Source organism: Ranitomeya variabilis, chromosome 4, assembly GCF_051348905.1.
Source record: "Ranitomeya variabilis isolate aRanVar5 chromosome 4, aRanVar5.hap1, whole genome shotgun sequence".
Lineage (NCBI taxonomy): Eukaryota > Metazoa > Chordata > Amphibia > Anura > Dendrobatidae > Ranitomeya > Ranitomeya variabilis.
In genome coordinates this window covers 260,089,750-260,106,693 of record NC_135235.1, presented here as the reverse complement: position 1 = coordinate 260,106,693, position 16,944 = coordinate 260,089,750, and the positions used below count along the sequence as shown (strand labels likewise).

The 16,944-nt window shown below is 46.0% G+C and overlaps 1 protein-coding gene across 1 annotated transcript in view; it reads left to right on the top strand.

The window, feature by feature from the left end:
- Positions 1-16,944, top strand: part of DISP3 (dispatched RND transporter family member 3) — a 136,412-nt gene that overhangs the window by 108,612 nt on the left and 10,856 nt on the right. Inside the window, exons 12-14 of the mRNA XM_077249686.1 lie at positions 323-459; positions 4,966-5,147; positions 6,955-7,082. Of these exons, the coding sequence (XP_077105801.1) occupies positions 323-459; positions 4,966-5,147; positions 6,955-7,082 (447 nt within the window). The remainder of the gene's footprint in view (positions 1-322; positions 460-4,965; positions 5,148-6,954; positions 7,083-16,944) is intronic.

The following is a 16,944-nucleotide window of genomic DNA, read 5'->3' as shown; positions in this document are numbered from 1 at the left end:
CTACAAAGATATTGATATAGGGGGTGCAACGGTACAGATATATCAATATAGGGGGTACAACGGTACAGATATAAGGGTCCTTGTGCTCAAGAAGACCCAGTGGAACGTCCTTTTGACCATCGAGGGTCATTACATCTTTACTGTAGGTGAATTGATGGGTCATTGTTTCTGGTTGCCGTGTTTGGAGGTGGGTGGACGTTACTTGATACGAGGCTGACCACCTCCTGGGGAGTGTTGTCTTCTCCTGGATCAGAATAGGATGAACTTGATGCATATTTTTCTACAAGACTTAATTTCACCCGATCCTCTGTAACTTTCCCAGATTTGCAGAGAACGGTGTATGTCACCAGATGTAAATGGGAAGGACGAGCCACCATTTACCGACTGTCGCTTAATGGTTCGGCTATGCCTCCCTGGCAATCTACTCTGCCCGGGGACGATGACGTGACCTCATTTCAGGTAAGAAATCAGATGCGCAATTATCGTCCTTTATGTATCTAACATTCAGCCTTGAACGATACAACATACCACATTATTGGGCAGTCGTCAGCTGGAACGTTGTAGATATGGCGAATCAAGAGCTACTAGTAGAGCTACTAGTGAGCATTGTAGACCTACCACATGTCAAGGGATTATACAGAAAAATATGGCTGCCTTCAGATTGCTTTGTATTATACAGTAATTTCCCATTGACTGACTGTGGATGGGTCGAAAATGCAGCAACTGTTAGATATCATTGATAGCCCCGTACACCATCCAGTGGCCACACCAGTAATGCCGTCAGAGCAGAGCCCTCCGCCTCCTACCTGCCAGAAACCCCGGTGCTTCTTCTGATTAGTAGGCCTGGTGTGTCACATTGCCCAGAACCTACAAATCAGAGGGACATCCTGGATTCCAGCAGGCAGGTGGTGGTCCGCAGGTCTGTGGCCTGGCCGTTGGAATAGGTACCTTTGATCTGATTTGCTCGTCTCTAGTTTAGTTTATGGCCTTTTTAAAACATTTTGGCTCTCGCAGCTGACGGGACCGGTTGATCACCCAATCTTGGACCATATGATGCTCTCTGACAGCTCCGAGTTTGGGTGTCGGAGGTCAAAAAAAGGGATCAAATATTTGGCAAATTTATTTTCCGCCTTAATTGCACCATAGATTCACGTTACGTTTATCCTTTTTATAGTTGTGCCATAAATCATAGAACTAAAATAATAAAAAGTACAAAAACTCTGCACATCTCCTGCTGGGCTCAGTTTGGCTGCGATCCGCGCGGCGAGCAGTAAATGGCGATGAGCAGATTGCGCTTGGGGGGTCGTGTTGATGTTCTGTGTTTTCTCATTACTAAAGACTGACATCTCTTTAGCGCTGCCGCCCGGCGGCTGATTCTCCGCACTCGTCGGGCCGGGAATGATGAAGTGTTACATTATAACACGGACACGTCTCCCTTGTTTAGAATAATTCCGCCATTGTGCAGACCTATTATTAGAGCGGGGGGCCGAGGGGGTCGCGTCTACGGATGAGCACCTGAGGATTAGCTTTAACGCTTAAGGACGTGCAAATGTGACACGAAGGATAATGATTTTCTTGGCAGAAATCTGCGGCTGTGGAGCTCTTGTAAGCAGCTCGTATCTTGCCAGGCGTTCAGCGCCAGCGTGCCCAAACCCCGAGTGCTGATTTGTATCCATGTAGATAACACCGATGGAGAGATTGTGCCAGGAGGCAGCTTGCACCGATTGTCACGTTTGTCCTTGGGTTGGAATGAAAATGCATTTTTGTAGCATCTTGGGGGTGGTAATCAACCAAATTCTATCCAGCTAGTGCTAATAAGGTGTGCATGCTTATGCAACCAGTTCTTTTTAATGCTACATTACGTCTTCTATGCATTTAGTATTGGTTAAAACATTTACGACCATTCTGTTTATATAATTCGTTGGCTGGACTGATGCGTCTCCATGGTGACAGACAACAAACAAACCCTACGTAGTCTGATTCTGCAGTCAGTTGCTAATTCACGTCTCCTCTCCTTCCAAGCCTTTAGGAGGGACACATAGAAGAGACTGTGACAGCAGGATGGGTATAGGGTTATCATATGTAACCATGGACACACATAGGCATAAATAAAACAGACTTTTTTTGTTAAGAAACAGATGGCTTGTTTTATATTTTGGATGATTGATGCAAAAAAAAAAAAAAGTTGTAAAAAATCAATCCAGGCAGATAAGGAATAAGGAGACTTGTGCCGGTCTGCTGCTTCTCTCTAGTCCAATGAGATATCATAGGTGATGAAATTCAAGAGACTGAATGAATCGCCCGAACCATTTACACTGTTACAAGCAGAGTAGGGGACATAGCTTACTGTTTCATGCTGGGCACGACCGTAATAAATACAAAAATTAAAAGGTGGGGGTTTCTGTTACAGATTTTGCTTTCGGATTCGGAGCTCCAAGTTATTCCGTCTGGACGCAAAGTGGGAACCACAAGTTCCTCTTGATACAAAAAGCTTTTCCTTACAGTGCCTACAAGTAGTATTCAACCCCCTGCAGATTTAGCAGGTTTAATAAGATGCAAATAAGTTAGAGCCTTCAAACTTCAAACAAGAGCAGGATTTATTAACAGATGCATAAATCTTACAAACCAAAAAGTTTTGTTGCTCAGTTAAATTTTTATAAATTTTAAACATAAAAGTGTGGGTCAATTATTATTCAACCCCTAGGTTTAATATTTTGTGGAATAACCTTTGTTTGCAATTACAGCTAATAATCGTCTTTTATAAGACCTGGTCAGGCCGGCACAGGTCTCTGGAGTTATCTTGGCCCACTCCTCCATGCAGATCTTCTCCAAGTTATCTAGGTTCTTTGGGTGTCTCATGTGGACTTTAATCTTGAGCTCCTTCCACACGTTTTCAATTGGGTTAAGGTCAGGAGACTGACTAGGCCACTGCAACACCTTGATTTTTTGCCTCTTGAACCAGGCCTTGGTTTTCTTGGCTGTGTGCTTTGGGTCATTGTCTTGTTGGAAGATGAAATGACCACCCATCTTAAGATCCTTGATGGAGGAGCGGAGGTTCTTGGCCAAAATCTCCAGGTAGGCAGTGCTATCCATCTTCCCATGGATGCGGACCAGATGGCCAGGCCCCTTGGCTGAGAAACAGCCCCATAGCATGATGCTGCCACCACCATGCTTGACTGTAGGGATGGTATTCTTGGGGTCGTATGCAGTGCCATCCAGTCTCCAAACGTCACGTGTGGGGTTGGCACCAAAAATCTCGATCTTGGTCTCATCAGACCAGAGAACCTTGAACCAGTCAGTCTCAGAGTCCTCCAAGTGATCATGAGCAAACTGTAGACGAGCCTTGACATGACGCTTTGAAAGTAAAGGTACCTTACGGGCTCGTCTGGAACGGAGACCATTGCGGTGGAGTACGTTACTTATGGTGTTGACTGAAACCAATGTCCCCACTGCCATGAGATCTTCCCGGAGCTCCTTCCTTGTTGTCCTTGGGTTAGCCTTGACTCTTCGGACAAGCCTGGCCTCGGCACGGGAGGAAACTTTCAAAGGCTGTCCAGGCCATGGAAGGCTAACAGTAGTTCCATAAGCCTTCCACTTCCGGATGATGCTCCCAACAGTGGAGACAGGTAGGCCCAACTCCTTGGAAAGGGTTTTGTACCCCTTGCCAGCCTTGTGACCCTCCACGATCTTGTCTCTGATGGCCTTGGAATGCTCCTTTGTCTTCCCCATGTTGACCATGTATGAGTGCTGTTCACAAGTTTGGGGAGGGTCTTAAATAGTCAGAAAAGGCTGGAAAAAGAGATAGTGAATCCAAACATGTGAAGCTCATTGTTCTTTGTGCCTGAACTACTTCTTAATACTTTAGGGGAACCAAACAGAATTCTGGGGGGTTGAGGGGTTGAATAATAAATGACCCTCTGAAAAAACTTTTCCCAATTTAAAAAAAAAATAAACAAAGAAATAACATTCTTTTTTGCTGCAGTGCATTTCACACTTCCAGGCTGATCTACAGTCCAAATGTCACAATGCCAAGTTAATTCCAAATGTGTAAACCTGCTAAATCTGCAGAGGGTTGAATACTACTTGTAGGCACTGTATGTAATGTCCCTTCTGCGTGTAAGAATACAGACGTGACACGCTGTAGATACCTTGTGGATTATTACTTTACTCTTCCTGTTTGTGCTATATGTTGCTATTTTTGTGTTCAGGGCGGATGCTGAAATGTGGGATGATATATAGTCATGGCCGAAAGTGTTGGCACCCTTGAATTTTTTCCAGAAAAAGTATTTCTCCCCAAAAAATATGTATATATTTTTTTGGTTTGTTTGTTTTCTGTGTTGTTCCAATACACACAAAGGAAATAAACATGTGTATAACAAAACATGTGTAATAATTGTCTGGGAGAAATACTTCATTTTGTGGAACAATTTCAAGGGTGCCAACACTTCCGGCCATGACTGTACATAGATATACACTAGATAGAGGGTAAAAGGTGCAGACTTTCTTCTGTACTTGCGTATGCGACATTTCAGATCCACCATGAACTTTAAGTTTGAGAGGTTTTTTTTTTTAATCGTGTGGCCATGTGTCCGCCGTAAATGCGTGAAGTTTCACCACGTGGACTCCGCACCGCGGCTGCACCGTCAACGCGTGGAGCTGTCACAACCGACATAAAAAAGAAAAATGGATCTTATAGCAGCAAAGTGTGATGCGACTTATTATAAATTAAAGGCATAGAAATCCTTTAAAAAGCATCGAAATGGTCCTGAAACCTCCGGCTCAGGCAGTGATACCGGACAGTAGTAACACAGTGTAGTGGGTGGCGTTCCCCTTTAAGAGAATCTCACGCAGCCTCGGTGCCCCCTCTGTGCCGCCCCCTGTGTTAGTGTATCAGTGGGGCTCTCAGGAGTCCGGATCTCAGGGTGCCACATTGTAAATGTTTGTTTTCATTAATCCATTGTTTAGGTGTATAAGATTCCTTACGGTAACTACACCTGGAAGCTGACAGCTTGTATGTCCACCATAGGGCTGCAGACAGAAATCTGTCCCAAGAAATGGATGATCACCTCCTCAGGGTGTGACACTCGGAGAGGATGGAAATTTGACTTCAGTTTCTATGCTGCAGATAAAGAGCAGTCCTATGCAAGGTAATATTACTGCCATAGTGCGCCACATCTTAAACCTACAGAAGATACAATAGGCAGCGTCCTAGAAGTAATATCCGGAGCGACCCATAAACCCGAGAGGAACATAAAGGGCCTGAGCTATAATCTATGTAAACTGTTCACTTTTAAAAATATATGACATTACTGATCCTGAGTTACCTCCTGTATTATACTCCAGAGCTGCACTCCCTATTCTGCTGGTGCAGTCACTGTGTACATACATTACATTACTGATCCTGAGTTACATCCTGTATTATACTCCAGAGCTGCACTCACTATTCTGCTGATGCAGTCACTGTGTACATACATTACATTACTGATCCTGAGTTACATCCTGTATTATACTCCAGAGCTGCACTCACTATTCTGCTGGTGCAGTCACTGTGTACATACATTACATTACTGATCCTGAGTTACATCCTGTATTATACTCCAGAGCTGCACTCACTATTCTGCTGGTGCAGTCACTGAGTACATACATTACATTACTGATCCTGACTTACATGCTGTATTATACCCCAGAGCTGCACTCACTATTCTGCTGGTGCAGTCACTGTGTACATACATACATTACATTACTGATCCTGAGTTACACCCTGTATTATACCCCAGAGCTGCACTCACTATTCTGCTGGTGCAGTCACTGTGTACATACATTACATTACTGATCCTGAGTTACATCCTGTATTATACTCCAGAGCTGCACTCACTATTCTGCTGGTGCAGTCACTGTGTACATACATTACATTACTGATCCTGAGTTACATCCTGTATTATACCCCAGAGCTGCACTCACTATTCTGCTGGTGCAGTCACTGTGTACATACATTACATTACTGATCCTGAGTTACATCCTGTATTATACCCCAGAGCTGCACTCACTATTCTGCTGGTGCAGTCACTGTGTACATTACATTACATTACTGATCCTGAGTTACCTCTTGTATTGTACTCCAGAGCTGCACTCACTATTCTGCTCATAGATCAGCTGGGTTTATATGAGCACACTCTTTGCTTTACCTTTCCTCTTTCACAAAGTGACGTTGGTCCTGAACTTTCCCCAATTCTCTCCTGTTCACTCATTCATTTACCGTAACAGCGGCAGGCCCCTTTAAGAGCGCATTGCAGGCTGTCTGCGGCGTGTGTGAATGAGGGGCCTGCGCTGCTGTTTTTGATGTCTTTGCTGCAGAACATTCAATGTTGAATTGATAAAACATTTATATAAACTTTACAGCATGTGAAATCACAGAGCCGAACGCAGAGTCTGCCGCCATCGAAGTGATAGAGCGGCCTGGGATAAGCCGACATCTGTGACTTCATTCTGTCCATCTGCCGGACAGCGGTCACACAAGGAGCTGAATTATGAGGCCTGCAGAGTAATGCTTAAAGGGAGTGTCTAGGGTCCTATGTCATGTAGCGGAGTATGAGGAGCACATCTTACTCCGGAGCAGCGTTCCCGTCCTGTAGTGCACAGAAAACCCATTAATATCAGTGAGCACAGTGTAATACTCCATTTTTCCTCTGGGGGCGCTGCAGATAAATTGAATACTTGCTGCCAGGATTTCTCACAGATTACCGCTCATCTCTGGGGTTTTCCTTCAGGAAAAGATGCAGGTTTTTGTTCTTAATTGCCATTTTCTGTGGAAAGTGACACATTTTTAGCCCGCCAAAACCAGTAGCAATATGTATTCGGCAGTAGTCAGACTATTGGGATGTTTGCTGTCAAATCTTTATTTGCTTATTTTTTTACACTTTTTTTTTTTTTACTTATTTTTCCCCCTCTTTATAGAAAACTATTTTTCACATTGGTGCATAAAAACCCCACACATGGCCGAGTGTGCGCTGCTGCCTCCGGGTGTCCTGGTTCGGGGTCAGACGTGTCAAACAGAGGCTTTTTTTATGTGCCCACCGAGAAAGGTAAGTCTGAACTCCAGTTATTGTAGACGGTCGTGTTGGGATCTTTTCTTAAAGGGAGTGTGTCACCCCCAAAATGCCTTTTAGATTATCTATACAGCTAAGAAATGAACTTTTAAGCCATATATAAATAGGGGGGATTTCAAATCACTGAAAGTGCGGCCACGTGCGCCGTTACATAAGGGGTCCGAGAGAGTAGACTGCAGCCATATGAGATGCCACACAAGAAGATGAACAGCAGCTAACTATGTTCTGTTCAGGACTGTTGCATGAGTACGATCCAATCCGTAAATATAATAATAGGAAAGATTAAATATTAACGCTTTGGTCCAACATCCGGACATTCATCAGAACAGTGCGGACGGCTGGGAGAGAGGTGAATGTAAGTGCGGCATGCGACTGCCACCGTGAGTGCCACACCATTAGCTACGACAGTCGCATGCCTTATAGTACCGCACTAACATTCACCTCTCTCCCAGCCATCCACACTGTTCTGATAAACGTCCGGACGTTGGAACGAATCGTTAATATTCCTTTGCCTATTTTTGGATTGCACAAATAAACCCTTTTATCCCCACTTTCTCTGCATACCTCCGAGTGCCAAGTTTTTTGTATTATTATAACACAAGGAGATGAAAGCACAAGGATGGAGAATCCGGCCAAAATGGCAGTGTTATCATGCAGGTTTGTGCTCCGAGTCTGGACACCGGGAGACCAGACTGCAGCCCGATGAGATGACAGAGAAGAATGGGGAGTCCAAGGAACATTAGTGAAAGCATGAAGGCTTCCAGAAAGGAGACCAGGAGACCAGACGGCAGCCCGATGAGATGATAGAGAAGAATAAGAGCTCAAGGATCATTAGTGAAAGCATGAAGGCTTCCAGACAGCAGCCCGATGAGATGATAGAGAAAAATACGAGTCCAAGGAACATTAGTGAAAGCATGAAAACTTCCAGAAAGGAGACTGGGGCACCAGACTGCAGCCCAACGAGACATCTAGTTTGTCATAGTCTTCCTGGTGATAACTCAATAGATATTGATGGTTCTGTGAGGCAGGAAACATCTACGTAGTGTCCTGCCGGGACCTTTCTTTTCAGGGACATTGATATATAACTGTAAGTTACTGTATTTCATGCTGCTGGGGTGAGACCATTTCTGCACAGTCTTCTACCCACTTTCTCAGAATGTGACTTTATGTACCCAAAAGGAAGGATAAGGGACCACGAAACTTGTTGATACAGTATTGCAGGTGAGAGGCAGTGTGTCCCCCAGGATGCGCATAGAAGCATCTTCAGGCCGCTGGAGAGCATTGCAGTCATAGATATAGCTGTGGTTGCAGTGCAGAATTAAAGTTTGGTCTTGGACAAGCTATTTCCCCAAGGCAGATTTAAAAACAAAACCTGGAATGGGGTTTTATTTTTGGCGTGAGCTACAAGATGGTAGTGGGGCAGTTCGCTCCCTCCAGGCCGGGTCTTACAAGTGGCCCATGGCCACAAATTCTGGTTTAAAACACCCTGCAGCAAAGGGTTTGGGTGTGCCCGTCTTGGTTTGCAAACTGCAGAGCAGGTGGCTCTGCAAGGCTCAGCCTGTGTGAAGTAACACGGAGGCAAGTGAAGCCAAAAGGCCTGGCACCCCTCAGCGTGACACGGTGGTGCAGTCGCCCGCGGAAACCGGTCTCTGATACGGACTGTCTGGATTCCCGGCTGAGATCCGGAGGATACTATTTGTTTTCCGTTTGCGAGTACGTTGGACATTAGACAGATTGTTTTAATCTTTCCTGTGGTCACTGTCTGTTTGTCACACTGTACCAACCCCGCTGCACAACATAGGCTTGTGGTGTAAGACAGGAGTCCTAACAGACAGGAGCATAAGGGGACAGAGGAAGGGAGTCAAATAATGATGCTGATTTACGTAATGTGAGATCTGACTGCAGCCCAGTGATGTTACATTTACTTTTCTTGCTCTTAAATGGCTTGGGTTTTTTTTCGGGAGAAATACGGCCAAACCATGGTGAAAAAAAGCCTTAACATGTCCTACCATAGACTCTGGAGCCCCCAATGAGCAGGTGACAGACTTCTACGTGCTATGTATCCTGTACCCGAGCACGCTTATATTAGGGTAACTTCTGCCACGTTGCAGCATTTAAGCGCCCCACAATTGTATGTTTTAATACCGCAGCCGAAGACTCGCTAATCGACTGGAGATGAGCAACATGTGAGCCTCCTCCAGAATCCGGCGCGCTCGACATACGGGCCGTCAGACACCGATGTGGTTTTATCTCCAGAGTTATGCAGATTAATACAGCAGCTAATTAAGAAGCGAAAATGCGTCTCATCGCATTAACAACAAGGGGAATCAGCCGACGTGTTCACAGCCTCGGCCAAAAAAAATATACTAAATGTGATCACATGTAATACCCTGAAATAATATCCCAGCGGGACTCTAATTAGAAGAGTTATGGTGCAAGCCTCAAAAACAGACCACCCACCTCATGATATGGGGGTCCCGATCTGCAGTGGAATGTAATCTAGACTAGAGTAGTAAAAGGGTTCTAATCACCTGCATAACAGCCCACATACACCTCACCCTGGGAGATAGAGATGAAAGTGCCTCCTACTACAGTTTTTAATTCAATGGATTCCACAGCGTATTTTGTATTGTTTTTCCATAGCAATGTCAGTAAAATTCTGTGCTTTTATAGTAATTTTTTCTCATGCAGAGCTTTTATCTACCATTAGGGGGAGCTGAAGAGTTCACTGCATATTGTGTTAATATTGCATTCATTTTATAAAATGTATACAGGGAGCTCCCCCTAGTGGTGGCTGCAGACGGGATCTTATCATGTATCTCTGTATACAGGGAGCTCCCCCTAGTGGGGGCTCTGCAGACATGATCTTATCATGTATCTCTGTATACAGGGAGCTCCCCCTAGTGGTGGCTGCAGACAGAATCTTATCATGTGTCTCTGTATACAGGGAGCTCCCCCTAGTGGGGGCTCTGCAGACAGGATCTTATCATGTATCTCTGCATACAGGGAGCTCCCCCTAGTGGTGGCTGCAGAGAGGATCTGATCATGTATCACTGTATATAGGGAGCTCCCCCTAGTGGTGGCTGCAGACAGGATCTTATCACGTATCTCTGTATACAGGGATCTTCCCCTAGTGGTGGCTGCAGAGAGGATCTTATCACGTGTCTCTGTATACAGGGATCTCCCCCTAGTGGTGGCTGCAGACGGGATCTTATCATGTATCTCTGTATACAGGGAGCTCCCCCTAGTGGGGGCTCTGCAGACATGATCTTATCATGTATCTCTGTATACAGGGAGCTCCCCCTAGGGGTGGCTGCAGACAGAATCTTATCATGTGTCTCTGTATACAGGGATCTCCCCCTAGTGGTGGCTGCAGACGGGATCTTATCATGTATCTGTATACAGGGAGCTCCCCCTAGTGGGGGCTGCAGAGAGGATCTGATCATGTATCACTGTATATAGGGAGCTCCCCCTAGTGGTGGCTGCAGACAGGATCTTATCACGTATCTCTGTATACAGGGATCTCCCCCTAGTGGTGGCTGCAGACAGGATCTTATCACGTATCTCTGTATACAGGGATCTCCCCCTAGTGGTGGCTGCAGAGAGGATCTTATCACGTATCTCCGTATACAAGGAGCTCCCCCTAGTGGTGGCTGCAGACAGGATCTTATCATGTATCTCTGTAGACAGGGAGCTCCTCCTAGTGGTGGCTGCAGACAGGATCTTATCATGTATCTCTGTATACAGGGAGCTCCTCCTAGTGGTGGCTGCAGTAATGATCTTATCATGTATCTCTGTATACAGGGAGCTTCCCCTAGTGGTGGCTGCAGACAGGCTCTTATCATGTATCTCTATATACAGTGAGCTCCCCCTAGTGGTGACTGGAGACATGATCTTATCTTATGTATATCTGTATACAGGGAGCTCCCTGTTATGACCCCAATGGCGAGGGTCTCAGAGGAACAAGTAAGTCTGCGACGTACAAAAACCCAGCTCATAGGGCAGTGGTAACTGGGTTGACCATATAACTACTCCTAACGCCAACACTAGAAGTAGCCGGGGAACATGCCTACGTTGGTCGCTAGATGTCTCGCGCCAGCCGGAGGACTAACTACCCCTAGAAGAGGAAAACAAAGACCTCTCTTGCCTCCAGAGAATAGACCCCAGTCGGATACAAGCCCCCCACAAATAATAACGGTGAGGTAAGAGGAAATGACAAACACAGAGATGAACTAGGTTTAGCAAAGAGAGGCCCACTTACTAATAGCAGAATGTAGTAAGATAACTTATATGGTCAACAAAAACCCTAACAAAATTCCACACTGGAGATACAAGAACCCCCGAACCGTCTAACGGCCCGGGGGGAGAACTCCAGCCTCCCTAGAGCTTCCAGCAAGGTTAGGATACAGATTATGTACAAGCTGGACAAAAATGCAAACAAAAACAAATAGCAAAAAGCAAGAAAACAGACTTAGCTTAATTTAGCAGGAACCAGGATCAGTAGACAAGAGCACAACAGATTAGCTCTGATTACAACGTTGCCAGGCATTGAACTGAGGGTCCAGGGAGCTTATATAGCAACACCCCTGACCTAACGACCCAGGTGAGCATACAAGGGATGAATGACATACCCAGAGTCAAATCACTAGTAACCACTAGAGGGAGCCAAAAGGTAAATTCACAACAGTACCCCCCCCCTTAGTGAGGGGTCACCGAACCCTCACCAAGACCACCAGGGCGATCAGGATGAGCGGCGTGAAAGGCACGAACTAAATCGGCCGCATGCACATCAGAGGCGACCACCCAGGAATTATCCTCCTGACCATAGCCCTTCCACTTGACCAGGTACTGAAGCCTCCGCCTGGAGAGACGAGAATCTAAGATCTTCTCCACCACGTACTCTAACTCGCCCTCAACCAACACCGGAGCAGGAGGCTCAGCAGAAGGAACCACAGGCACAACGTACCGCCGCAACAAGGACCTATGAAATACGTTGTGAATGGCAAACGACACCGGAAGATCCAGGCGAAAGGATACAGGATTAATGATTTCCAATATCTTGTAAGGACCAATGAAGCGAGGCTTAAATTTGGGAGAGGAGACCTTCATAGGAACAAATCGAGAAGACAGCCATACCAAATCCCCAACGCGAAGTCGGGGACCCACACTGCGGCGGCGGTTGGCAAAACGCTGAGCCTTCTTCTGTGACAACTTCAAGTTGTCCACCACATGACTCCAGATCCGCTGCAACCTATCCACCACGGAATCCACCCCAGGACAGTCAGAAGGCTCCACATGTCCCGAGGAAAAACGAGGATGGAAACCAGAGTTGCAGAACAATGGCGAAACCAAGGTGGCGGAACTAGCCCGATTATTAAGGGCAAATTCAGCCAACGGCAAGAAGGTCACCCAATCATCCTGATCAGAAGAGACAAAACACCTCAAATAAGCCTCCAGAGTCTGATTAGTTCGCTCCGTTTGTCCGTTAGTCTGGGGACGGAAAGCGGACGAAAACGACAAATCAATGCCCATCCTACCACAAAAGGATCGCCAGAACCTGGAAACAAACTGGGATCCTCTGTCCGACACAATATTCTCAGGAACGCCGTGCAAACGAACCACGTTCTGGAAGAACACAGGAACCAGATCAGAAGAGGAAGGCAGCTTAGGCAAAGGAACCAGATGGACCATCTTGGAGAAACGATCACATATCACCCAGATGACAGACATGCCCTGAGACACCGGAAGATCCGAAATGAAATCCATAGAGATGTGTGTCCAAGGTCTCTTCGGGACAGGCAAGGGCAAGAGCAACCCGCTGGCACGAGAGCAGCAAGGCTTAGCTCGGGCACAAGTACCACAGGACTGCACAAATGACCGCACATCCCTTGACAAGGAAGGCCACCAAAAGGACCTGGCCACCAGATCTCTGGTGCCAAAAATTCCCGGGTGCCCTGCCAACACCGAGGAATGAACCTTGGAAATGACTCTGCTGGTCCATCTAGCAGGCACAAACAATCTGTCAGGTGGACAAGAGTCAGGCCTACCAGCCTGAAATCTCTGCAACACACGTCGCAGATCTGGAGAAATAGCAGACACGATAACTCCTTCCTTAAGAATACCCACAGGTTCAGCGACTCCAGGAGCATCAGGCACAAAGCTCCTAGACAGAGCATCGGCCTTCACATTCTTAGAACCTGGTAAATACGAGACCACAAAGTCAAAACGGGAGAAAAACAATGACCAGCGGGCCTGTCTAGGATTCAGGCGTTTAGCAGACTCGAGATACATCAGATTTTTGTGATCAGTCAAGACCACCACACGATGCTTAGCACCCTCGAGCCAATGACGCCACTCCTCAAATGCCCACTTCATGGCCAACAACTCCCGATTGCCCACGTCATAATTTCGCTCTGCCGGCGAAAACTTCCTAGAGAAAAAGGCACAAGGCCTCATAGTAGAGCAACCAGGGCCTCTCTGCGACAAAACGGCCCCTGCCCCAATCTCCGAAGCATCCACCTCAACCTAAAAGGGAAGTGAGATGTCAGGCTGGCACAAAACAGGCGCCGAAGTAAACCGGCGTTTCAACTCCTGGAAAGCCTCCACGGCAGCAGGAGCCCAGTTAGCTACATCAGAGCCTTTCTTGGTCATATCCGTCAGCGGTTTAACAACGCTAGAGAAATTTGCGATAAAACGACGGTAGAAGTTAGCAAAACCCAAGAACTTCTGAAGACTCTTAACTGACGAGGGTTGTCCAATCATGAATAGCTTGGACCTTGACTGGATCCATCTCCACAGCAGAAGGGGAAAAAATGAACCCCAAAAAGGGAACCTTCTGTACACCAAAGAGACACTTTGAGCCTTTTACAAACAAAGAATTTTCACGCAGAATCTCAAAAACCATCCTGACCTGCTCCACATGCGAGTCCCAATCATCAGAAAAAACCAGAATATCATCCAGATAAACAATCAAAAATTTATCCAGATACTTCCGGAAAATGTCATGCATGAAGGACTGAAAAACTGAAGGGGCATTAGAGAGCCCAAATGGCATCACCAAGTACTCAAAATGACCTTCGGGCGTATTGAATGCGGTTTTCCATTCATCGCCCTGCCTAATGCGCACAAGGTTGTACGCACCACGAAGGTCTATCTTGGTGAACCACTTGGCACCTTTAATCCGGGCAAACAAATCTGACAACAGCGGCAAAGGATACTGAAATTTGACAGTGATCTTATTTAAAAGCCGATAGTCAATACAAGGCCTCAAAGATCCGTCCTTTTTGGCCACAAAAAAGAATCCCGCACCAAGAGGGGAAGAAGAAGGACGGATATGCCCCTTCTCAAGAGACTCCTTGATATATGAACGCATCGCGGTATGTTCAGGTACCGACAGATTAAACAGTCTCCCCTTAGGAAACTTACTGCCAGGAATCAAATCTATTGCACAGTCACATTCCCTATGAGGAGGCAGTACACTGGACTTAGACTCGCTGAAGACATCCTGATAATCAGACAAATACGCCGGAACTTCCGAAGGCGTAGAAGAAGCAATAGACAAGGGCAGGGAATCTCCATGAATTCCATGGCAGCCCCAACTTGACACTGACATAGCCTTCCAGTCCAAGACTGGATTATGGGTCTGTAACCATGGCAAACCCAAAACAACCAAATCATGCATTTTATGCAGAACAAGAAAACGTATTACCTCCCGATGTTCGGGAGTCATGCACATGGTAACCTGTGTCCAAAACTGCGGTTTATTTTTTGCCAATGGCGTAGAATCAATACCCCTAAGAGGGATAGGATTTTCCAATGGCTCAAGAACAAATCCGCAGCGCTTGGCAAATGACAGATCCATAAGGCTCAGGGCAGCACCTGAGTCCACAAACGCCATGACAGGATACGATGACAGTGAGCAAATCAAAGTTACAGATAGAATAAACTTAGGTTGTAAATTACCAATGGCGACCGGACTAACAACCTTAGTAAGACGTTTAGAGCATGCTGAGATAACATGTGTAGAATCACCACAGTAGTAACACAAGCCATTCTGGCGTCTATGAATTTTCCGCTCATTTCTAGTCAGGATTCTATCACATTGCATTAAATCAGGTGCCTGTTCAGACAACACCATGAGGGAATTTGCGGTCTTGCGCTCCCGCAACCGCCGGTCGATTTGAATAGCCAGGGCCATAGAATCATTCAGACCTGTGGGAATGGGAAAACCCACCATCACATTCTTAATGGCTTCAGAAAGGCCATTTCTAAAATTTGCAGCCAATGCACACTCGTTCCACTGGGTCAGCACGGACCATTTCCGAAATTTTTGGCAATACACTTCAGCCTCGTCCTGGCCCTGAGACATCGCCAGCAAGGCTTTTTCTGCCTGAATCTCAAGATTGGGTTCCTCATAAAGCAAACCGAGCGCCAGAAAAAACGCATCAATGTCAGCCAATGCCGGATCTCCTGGCGCCAGCGAGAAAGCCCAATCCTGAGGGTCGCCCCGTAAAAAAGAAATAACAATTTTTACTTGCTGAGCGGAGTCTCCAGATGAACAGGGTTTCAGGGACAAAAACAATTTACAATTATTCCTGAAATTTCTAAATTTAAATCGGTCTCCGGAAAACGGTTCAGGAATCGGTATCTTAGGTTCTGACACAGGATTTCTGATAACATACTCTTGTATGCCCTGCACACGAGCAGCAAGCTGATCCACACTTGTAATCAAGGTCTGGACATTCATGTCTGCATCAAACACAAGCCACTCAGAGGTAAAGGGGAAAAGAAAAAAAAATGAGAGAGAGAAAAAAAACTCAGAACTTTCTTTCTTATAATCCCGCTTCTGCAATGCATTTAACATTTAATACTGGCCTGGCAAACTGTTATGACCCCAATGGCGAGGGTCTCAGAGGAACAAGTAAGTCTGCGACGTACAAAAACCCAGCTCATAGGGCAGTGGTAACTGGGTTGACCATATAACTACTCCTAACGCCAACACTAGAAGTAGCCGGGGAACATGCCTACGTTGGTCGCTAGATGTCTCGCGCCAGCCGGAGGACTAACTACCCCTAGAAGAGGAAAACAAAGACCTCTCTTGCCTCCAGAGAATAGACCCCAAAAGTCGGATACAAGCCCCCCACAAATAATAACGGTGAGGTAAGAGGAAATGACAAACACAGAGATGAACTAGGTTTAGCAAAGAGAGGCCCACTTACTAATAGCAGAATGTAGTAAGATAACTTATATGGTCAACAAAAACCCTAACAAAATTCCACACTGGAGATACAAGAACCCCCGAACCGTCTAACGGCCCGGGGGGAGAACTCCAGCCTCCCTAGAGCTTCCAGCAAGGTTAGGATACAGATTATGTACAAGCTGGACAAAAATGCAAACAAAAACAAATAGCAAAAAGCAAGAAAGCAGACTTAGCTTAATTTAGCAGGAACCAGGATCAGTAGACAAGAGCACAACAGATTAGCTCTGATTACAACGTTGCCAGGCATTGAACTGAGGGTCCAGGGAGCTTATATAGCAACACCCCTGACCTAACGACCCAGGTGAGCATACAAGGGATGAATGACATACCCAGAGTCAAATCACTAGTAACCACTAGAGGGAGCCAAAAGGTAAATTCACAACAGCTCCCCCTAGTGGTGGCTGCAGACAGGATCTTATCATGTATCTCTGTAGACAGGGAGCTCCCCTAATTTTAGTATTTCACCCACTGAGTATTTGGAGAAAGTTTGATCTATTTAATAAAATAATGGCAATCAAAGTTTGCTATTCACTTTAAGGTTTATGCTGTGGGTAATATTCAGTTATCCTGTTTGTCTGC